The sequence below is a fragment of the Mandrillus leucophaeus genome, unplaced genomic scaffold (genome assembly GCF_000951045.1).
Source record: "Mandrillus leucophaeus isolate KB7577 unplaced genomic scaffold, Mleu.le_1.0 Scaffold116, whole genome shotgun sequence".
Lineage (NCBI taxonomy): Eukaryota > Metazoa > Chordata > Mammalia > Primates > Cercopithecidae > Mandrillus > Mandrillus leucophaeus.
In genome coordinates, this window is record NW_012099876.1 from 7,242,146 (window position 1) to 7,252,102 (window position 9,957).

General features: G+C 41.7%; 1 protein-coding gene across 2 annotated transcripts in view; it reads left to right on the forward strand.

Moving 5' to 3' along the window:
* The window catches only part of SPTLC3 (serine palmitoyltransferase, long chain base subunit 3), a 191,153-nt gene that overhangs the window by 137,498 nt on the left and 43,698 nt on the right, over window positions 1–9,957 (forward strand). For both annotated transcript variants that reach the window (XM_011998882.1, XM_011998890.1), the window contains one exon: window positions 3,143–3,362. In XM_011998882.1, coding sequence (XP_011854272.1) covers window positions 3,143–3,362 — 220 coding nt within the window. The remainder of the gene's footprint in view (window positions 1–3,142; window positions 3,363–9,957) is intronic.

Consider the following 9,957-nt stretch of genomic DNA (forward strand, 5'->3'; position numbering starts at 1 on the left):
ACTAACCTGGGACATAAGCTAGCATACCTGGAGCACTAACCTGGGACATAAGCTAGCATACCTGGAGCACTAACCTGGGACATAAGCTAGCATAGCTGGAGCACTAACTTTCAAAATAAAATTAATCAAGAAATAATAGTCAGCTCTTCCAAAACAAATACATACATAAACATAGGCACATATGCTGTAACCTCAGAATACCATTTACTCTAAGAGTGTAATCTATTCTCCTACGCTCAAAACAATGTAAATTTAAGGATTGAGAACTTCAGTGGTAAATTCTCACCTGTATCTCTATGATTTAAACAAATAAAGAAAAGAACAAGAAAACATTCGTAACTTTATTTTTCATTGATCTTAACTTTCTTTTTCTCTCTTTCCACCTTGCTTTCTTGTTTTGAGTTATACTTTGGGCCCACCAAGGAGATTTTTCCACCGTGTGAGTTAGCTAGCCAGTGGTTTAATTCTCCCTCTGCCAGTGGATAATATGGTTTATATGTGGAGGGAAAAGTGGTGAGAGGGAGATTTCAAAAAGGAGGCTTGTCACTTAGCTAATACATTATGTAATAGAAAAGATATAAAGGAATTATTCACTGGCTTGCTGGTTTAAGAATAATTCAAGTCCCTGAACAGAGCTTCAAATTAACTCATGGAATTATCTTTACCTACAGTTGTGTTTTAGTTGTTTTTCTTCTATTGAAGTCAAAAGAAAAACACAACCTTCCATTCAGGAAGAAAGAATAAAACACTGTTCTTGTTTTCTGTATCATTTTTGGCACTGTTTTTTGACAGCAATTCATGGGAATAACATAGATAGCCTTTTTATGCATACACTAGACTCCATCCCACTATAGGAAAAGGCTCAATTCAAATTTGATCACATTGTGAAAATGAAAACTTAGTGTGGGTGAATATAACTCTATAAAAGCTGAGTTCTCCCTAGGACTCTATGTGTGCCCTGCATTAACTCCAGAAGTCAGCAGTATTGTAGAGTCATTAATCTCAGAGGAAGAAATATAAACCAGGTGGGCAGGCTCCTAACATCAGCTAGACCAGCTCCATGGAAGGATGGTTAATTAGCTGCCTGCAGTGTCTGCAAACACTGTGGAACATTAACTTTGGCTCCTGTCAAATTCAGTTCCAGAACAAAGAATGGCTATTTGTGGCATGTCAGGTTTTTTGGCATATTTGTGTTACCAACTTACAACATTTTAAAGAGAAGAAAATTCTAGATTTCTGAGGACCTGCGGCCATTTATTATGTATGACATCCAGCATGACACGCACATGCCTCACTCGTATAAGATTCAACACAGAACATTGTCAAGGGCTCCCAGTTTCCCAAGTTAGGACTCGTTACAACCATTTCCTCCTAAGTTCCTCCTCCTAAGGACCATAACGATTCACTAAATGCCCATCATTGATCAGGTAGTTTACAAGCATGACTTCAAGTGATTGTTATAAAGACCATGTGAAGAGAGGCCCATCATCCTGTTTGTATTACATATGAGGAAACTGAGGCAGAGAACATCATGCAAATTGCCCAAGTTCAAAGTTAGTACACTTAGGCAGCCAGATGGCCAGACTGTCTTCTCCTCAGTGGAAACAATTTTAACAAGCAATTAATTTAAGAACATGTTGGAATTAACTCACAAACTTACACAAGAAAAGACAACTCTATTTGGCCTTTATTTCATTAAAATCTGAACTCGGCCATCCAAAACTATCTCGTGGAACACACAAATGCTGCACCCAATGATCATGATACCTCTGCAAACCAACACCCATTGGTCTGGGTAACTGTGTACACAGCCAACTGGACTGTTTTGACTGAATCAACCTAACACTTAAGCTTATTTTTTAATACATTAAATTTAATCTAATAAATAATTAGGGGAAAAAGGAGAAGTTCAACTCTGTTTGATTCAATGAATTAGCTCTTGAACCAACCTAAAGGGTTGTTTGAATTGTTTGACAAGTTCCTTTGTGTGGTGAGTATGTCTGTGTGTTTTCGTACAACTCGCCTGTCAACGCAGTCAAAACTGTGTGCAACATAGACACAGCTTGCAAAGTGTTCTGAGAACTGATTCGTGTCAGATTTTTTTAATCCATTGAGTCCCAGAGGTGCCATGTAAATATAAATTTTAATTTTACTTATTCGTAGATTTCATTTTTTTCCCGTTGTGCCAGAGGATGTAACAAAGCTTCCCAGGAGGGTGTTTGCTAATGCAGAGCATTTGTCTCTCTGCCCTAGCATGGAAGGTTCTATCATGTATCTTCCCCAGATCACAGGACTTGAAGTGCTTTTGCAGCTTACAATATCATGAAAAATAAAGCACTTCGGGCTAAAACAAAAGAGCTCATCTACAGCAGTGGCCCTTATGTGTGGTCCCCAACCATTGGTGGTAGCATCTCCTGGGAGCTTGGCAAAAATGCATGTTCTCAGCCCACCCAATACCGACTGAATCAGAAACTCTGGGGTGGGAGTTTAGCAATCTGTGTTTTAACAAACGCTTCAGAGGATTCTGATGCTCACTCAACTTTCTGTTCCTCTACCCTAAAGGAACAGAAAGAGGAGACACCTCAGTCTTTGACTTGCAGTGGGTATTGAACAAGAGGTCTTAAAGACTTCCTACTGTACTTTAATTAACACTATGATGTCTTAAATAAAGTTCTGTGTCTTTTTAATTCCCTCTTTTAATCTATGGCAATTCAAGCACTGAATTTAAGTCAAACAGACCTGGCCAAACAGACAATGCCAGGCAGAAAAAGGGAATGACTATAGAGTAATTTAATCTATTCTAGCAGAATAACTAGAATCCAAAATGGTCAGTCTAGTTACACTAGTTGGCTTTACAAATAAATTGGATCAATAATGCAGTGAGCTGATTGTTTGCTTGGGAATTAGCTGAAACCAAAAGCACTTAAATCCATTGAATGTAAATTATTTTATCCAAGTAGCATAGAAATGCCCAACCAGCCTTACAAGATTGAGAGGGTTGTCTCAGACAAATAAAACATGCCTTCAGAACAAAGGAATGGTGTGTGTCAGGGAAGACTGCCTAGGATGTACTGATGGGGAAGCTGACGGAGCTTCCCAGGAGGGTATTTGTTAGTTATGAGCATATCTCCTTCTGTCCTAGCATGGAAGGTTCCATCGTGCATCTGCCCCAGATCATAGCTCTAAAGAAGAAATACAAGGCTTACCTCTACATAGATGAAGCTCACAGTATTGGGGCCGTGGGCCCAACTGGCCGAGGTGTCACGGAATTCTTTGGACTAGACCCTCACGAAGTTGATGTGCTCATGGGCACATTCACCAAAAGCTTTGGAGCTGCAGGAGGTTACATAGCTGGAAGGAAGGTAAGAGAGGGACCCCTTGTGTCTGTTTAAAACCTGAGCGCCCTGGGGGTGCCGTGTGTAGGGCTTCTCTGAATTTCATGAAAGCTTCAATTCAGTTCACCACACCTCAGCTGATCACTCCAGCCTGGCTACAATGGGTTCACAGCCAGATAAGGCCCAGAATGTCGAGGAGCTCTCCCTCGAATAGTGAAGAGGAGGATGTGATGAGTGATCACATTATAATGAAATGGCAACACTGGCCATGTACACAAGGTGCAAAGTACCAGGGAGAGGAATAATTAACTTTGTTAAGTAGTATTTAAGATATGGTTTAGATTGAATGTCCACCTTATAGACAGATAATGGGGGGCTATATTTAACACAGAGAGAGAATAATGTATACCAAGCCACAGAAGTGATAAGGAATGTTCTGAAAACTATAAGCAGTTTGGGGTTTGTGGCATTAAAAAACACAAGGAAGGTAATAGCAACAGTAGGCAAATGTTAGTTATTAGGGAGGCTGACCCTGTGTTACGAGTTGTGGGTTTTAAGAGTTTTAATCAAAACAGTGGCAGGAATGTACTTTTAAGAAATTTTTTCTGCAAAAAAAAATTCTTTCCATAATGTTGCATAAACCATAGGTCAAACCCTGCCATTCTCCAGTATCTTATCAATACGCCTTAAAAATTCTTATCTGCTGGGATTAGACTGTTAAGTGAATGTTGGCCCTGTCAAGGATCTTGAGTCCACTTGGTCAATATCACCAAGAGGTTTGTGAAAATAAAACAATAAATACTTGAGAGAAATTTAAAAGGAGGGAAAGGAAAGGGACAAAGAAAGTCCAATATTCAAACCTAGGTTTGAGAGATAAAGGAGCCAGTTATCTGACCAATGAGAGGACAGCCTTGTCCAAATTCTGACACCTATCTCAGACAAACCTACACCTGTCCCAAAGAGCGTGACAGTGATGTTGACTCAGCTTAGGATGGTACACCAGGCCCAAAACCAGTGCATGCAAGTGGTATCAACAAAAATCCCCACTTCCTTACCTATTGTGATGAACAGGAATTTCTGGTAAACCAGTTAGACAAACCAAGAAGTGCAGCAGAAAACAGTCCTCTCATTGAAAGCTCATGATTTAAAACAACAGATTTAATTCTGGCCACTGGCTCTGCCATGAAATGCACAGATGCTTAAAATGTTCAGAGTCGTAAGTGGTTTTTACCCTTCAATAAGCACTGCTTTCTTTCAAAGCATTGTTTTTCAACCCCTCTCCATTTGCCTGTGGGAATTAGCCGGGTAATGCTAAAACCATTGGGAATGCCCAGGATCTTACAAACTTCAGCTAAATCTGGTGAAAGGTTAAATGTTCCCTTCCTAGACTGCCGAAGCAGTAGGATCAGAGGGTCTCAAATTTAGGAGCTCCCTGATCCCAGCTACATTGCCTTGTGAGCTTGTGGTTTTGTGATTACTTTAGCAGCAGTTCTGAACTTCAAAATTTTTAACCAAGCGTAACTCTGTTTCCTGAACCAAAGGCACCTGAATAAACTGAAGCAAGCCAATCCTTGAAATGTTGTCAAATTTGGTGGATGTCACATTTTTCCTCCTAGAGTGCCTTCATTTGATACCCACTTTAAACAAAGGCTCGTGACTAGCAGAAGTAAAGACCAGTTCACCATGATTCTCTTTCATGCTCTCCATTCTGACATTAGCAAGAGTATTTTTAAGGTGTAGATATTCCTGTGTACACAATTTCTACTCATTTGGCGTAGATACCGAGCAATTGTGAAAATTACCATTATTTACATTAATCCGGATGCAGAAAAAGTATGTACATCTGTTCCTTTTCTTACCTTTTAAAATGCTCGTTTTGTGCATATTTAGATCCAGAGGGTCGCATCCTTCATTCCCTTTCCTCTCCCTCCTTTTTCCTCCCCACCTTTCTCTGTCTTCTCTTCCCCTCATGTTGCACTGCAGTGTCTAAATTTACCACTAGATGGCAGCAAGAATTAGAGGTGTTTGGCAGAGACGCGTTAGCCTCCCCTGAGATCTACCGCCCTAAAACAGCAAGATGCAAAACCTTGAAAACATAGGATTGTTTCCAAGACCTGGGCGGTGAGCAGGAGCGCACTTAAGAAAATGCATGTATCTCTGATGACTTAAAAATCAGTCAGATACACACCTATGGTTTTGATGAGACTGTGACAAACCTGGGTAAACAGGCCTCCTTTCGGCCTAATGAGCTCATGATTTAATGGAACTTAGGTATCTGTTTCCTTTGTACCTTTAATTCTTTTTAATTATGTTAATTTTTATTATGTATAATTTCAAGTCAAATTATATTTTGTATTCCTATGAACTTTAGACAATTTTGTGAAGAATTTTTACTTTGAGTCTGTTTAAATTATGCTTTTTAACTGAAACAACATAGGATTGGGCAAATACTAAAGAAAAACTACTTCTACTAGTATGTTTAAATAATTAGAGTACAGTTTTCAAACTCTGATAACTGTACTGTAAGATAGATAGATAGACAGTTGATAGAGAGACGAATAATCTCCCAGATACTTTGCCATATATCTCAGTTTAGGGGATTATTGCAAAATAGCTAGGATTCTAAACCAATGTATACAAAAGCAACAAAATTGAACATAAAAAAGTTAAAGTACACACATTCAGACTTGTTGTTTTTCTGAAACTGTATATAATTTCAATTTCACTGTGCCCATAGGGTTCTCAGTAAACCCTGAAATTTGAAAATAATCAGTTAGCTCCAAAAATCTAGAAAAAAAGATTTAAAAATCTGGCTCTTAACTCTCTTTTTAAATGATGTTAATATTGGTGTAGAGGGGCTGCATTTCCAATAACAGTGTCTGGGAGGTTCTGGAAATCTTTATGGAATGGGTCAAGGTCAGAACTTTATATATTAGCAACTAGATGAGTCATGTAATGAAATATACTTGAAAACAAGGAGGAAAAAATGGTTTAGCATGATGATACTACCAGAGAAAACAGAGGTTTTGTTTTGACCTCAGAGCCTTTTCCTCACAAAGTGTCCTACAAATTCCCCTCTGCTAATTGGAGGTTGCTGCCAGGCTGTGATCCCCTCTTTCCACTCAAGGAAACTGCTAACAGTCTGTCCAGAGCCAGCAGAGTTTTGCTGTTCTGCTCACTTTTGGAGCCACTATAGATGCACAGTGAACAGCCTAACTTGAAGGAGTCTGTCCTTTCAAGACTTTCCTGATGAAATTCCAGATCACTACTTCTCTCCACCTGTCAGAGCTCCATGCCATGAATGGCTTCTTTGAAGGGAAGCCTAAGCTGATGAGACTAGGTTTCTCATTTTTATTCTTTTACATCTGTATTGATCCTGTTGCTGGGAAATGTGGTCAATGCCAAAGACCCCAAACTTTTCCCCAGACAAGGATCTTGAGTCCACTTATATGCTTGGCACTGAGCACTGGCTCCCACAGCCTCCACAGGCTGACCAGAGACTTGCAAATGAATGAAGCGATGGTAGCCCTTGTAACTGATAGGTTGCAGGGCTGGAATTCTGGAGAAAGGAACTGGGACAGGGCGGACAAATTTGGGGTGAGCATTAGTCCCAGAAGCCCGCATGCCAGCCAAAGCCGGGTCGCTCTAAAAAGCGAGCCCTGCCCTGCACGCTAGGCCCTGGCTGTATTTAACATCCCTTTGAAGTAAGCAGGGGTCATGGCGTGAGCTCTGAGATGTTTATTCTAAGAGTCTCCTGTCTGATTTCCTCCCAAAAAAAGCCACCCTTGCCCTTGAACTTCAGGCCCATGGGTAGAGAAAACAATCAGGGTTTTGAACTTCCAAATGGATGTGGAAACCTCAGTATGAGGAGACCTCTAGCCCACCCTGAAGAAGATACATCCCAGACTCACCTTGCAAAAGACCAAAGCCACCTCTTAACTCATGGCTCATAGCACCCATTGGGGAAACAAGAGGGGGAATTCGTAGCCAGGAATCAAGGCTCTCCCTGACACTCTCCAGAAGTTACTCAAAGAGCTCCATTTTTTGAACCACACAAGCAAATAAACTTCCATCCAGAAACTCAGACCCTGAGAGAAAGCGAACTCAGTCCAAAAAAAATAAAATTTGGGGCAAGATAGTCTTAACATTAAAAGGAACCAGTGCTGCACCAATGAGGTATTCATTCAAACGGCTCATGACCTTGACTTTAAAAAATGTCTCAATCTGTGAATTAGGGTTGGGGACATTGGGAAGAGCCCTTTTCAAGATCAAAGGAAGTTTTGTTTTGTTTCCTTGTCTGATCTTTGTCAGTGATGACCCCCAAGCTAAGTCAGTAATACCCTATATGCTTTGAGGCCCCTGGCCATCTTTCCTCCATCTCTAAAACTCCTCTGTTTTCCATTAGACCGTCAGTATTTAGCAGGCCACTACTAGGTATCCACCACTATGGATTTTAAAAGAAGTGTAAAGCTCCATCCCTGGTCTCAAGGAAGTTTCAGTCCCTTTTGGAGAAACAAGAGAGATAGACATGAAACATTTTGAGGCCAATGTGACTCAATCTGCGGTTTAGTACCGTATGGATGAGTAGATCAGGACGTCTCCCCACCCTCTCCAAAAAGAGGAACAGTCTCTGGGTTAGGGAAAGCACCGCAGGGTAAGGAGAGTGGAATTGGGGTCTGTGCTCTCCTGGACCCCCTCACACCATGCCAAGCTTACTCTTCTGGGGAGAAGTCTGGAGAAGTCAAGTGTGGTCTAAGGGTGGGGCTCTACAGTTAGCTTCTTTGGGTCCAAATCCTTGTTCTACCACCTTTTGGGAATAATTTGGGAATTCTCTGTGATTCAGTTGTTCTGTCTACAAAATGCCAATTAAAACAGTATCTACCTGAAAGAGTTATTGTGAAGTTTAAATGTATTAATGCATACAAAGTTCCTAAAATGGAACCTCAGGCCACTGGGGAATATCAGCTATGCTGTTAGCTTCTAGCCTTATCAGCTCTTCAGGGTCATTCAACCTGTCATCAAGCCTAGGTACTCCCTTATTGAAAATGTTTCTCTTTTCCTTTCTTTTCACTCCTGCTGCCACCCCTCCCCATAAGGATGCAGGAAGAGCTAGGCTGAAAATCCTTGGTTCGATGTATAGGTCTATCAATGTGTAGTCACACAACCTTAGAATGTAACCGTGTGCAAAACAAGAGAGTTGAAACAAGGACACTCCAAGAAGCTTTTATATTTTGGTCCCCTCCTCCCACGCCATGCTCACAGTTCTAAGAATCTTTCAATTGGCTATTCATTAACAATAATTGGCCAGGCGTAGTGGCTCATGCCTATAATCACAACACTTTGGGAGGTCAAGGTGGGCGGATTACCAGAGGTCAGGAGTTCGAAACCAGCCTGGCCAACATGGTGAAACCCGGGCTCTACAAAAAATACAAAAATTAGCCGGGCGTAGTGGCACACACCTGTAGTCCCAGATACTCTGGAGGCTGAAGCAGGAGAATTGCTTGAGCGCAGGAGACAGAAGTTGCAGTGAGCCAAGGTCATGCCACTGCACTCCAGCCTGGCCGACAGAGCAAGACTGTCAAAAAAAAAAAAAAAAAAAAGTTACCAACTGCATCAGGCATTCACTGTTTCACTGTGTACCGGATGCTTTTCTAAGCATCTCATATATGTATTCACCCATTTCATTCTCATAAACTCCGAGACAGGTATTACTATGATCTCATTTTTCAGAGAAGCCAACTAAGGCACAGAGAGATTTAGTAACTGACCCATAGTCACACAGCAGTAAGTGGCAAAGCCAGGATTTGAATCCAAGCTATTGGGCACCAGAGGCTGCGCTGTAACTCCTGGGTTATACTCCCTCCAAGGGGACAGCTCCTTAACCCCTTGTCTCAGAAGCACTGGCTTCTCCCTCTCTTCCCAATGACATCTCCATTCTGTGCTCATAAGATGCCATCCTTATTCCTAATTTTAGGACAGACCCATGCCTTTTTGCTCCTCTGCATCTATTCGAATCTCCCCATCCCTCATGGCCAGATCACACCCTTGAAACACCTTGTTCCTGACAGAGGTCCACATGAGCCTCCATCATCCAATTCCCAGGACCCACCCACCGTCTCCTTGTTGACTTCCCCTGCATCCTGTAGGGAGATATTCACTCCAACAGAGAAAGGCAATCCCTGCTGCTGCCCCCCAGGAGCACGGAACATGGCACTGTGAAGGACAGCCCTGACTGTAGCTACTCTGGCACATGACTGCTGTCATCTCTTTGAGGCACCTCAGATACTCCAAAGTGAACTTTCTGGATACCCTGTGGCTGATGAATTCAGTCAGGCCAGCATCATGCACATACTCTTCAGATATGGGGAAAACCCACCCAGCTTTTTTCATGAGGCTCACCAAATAAAAGAATCAGCAAAAAACTTAATTTCATTTATATAAATGGATAACCGATGCCAGGGACTAGCCCTATGGTCCTTTTCTATCCTCCCTCCCCTCCTGGACTCCCACACATGTCTAGGATGTAGAAAGTTACTGGTATATTCTTGCTGGAAGGAAAGGTGGAAGGAGGGAGGGGGAGAAGAAAAGAGAAAAGAAAGGAGGGAGGGAGGGAGGGAGGGAG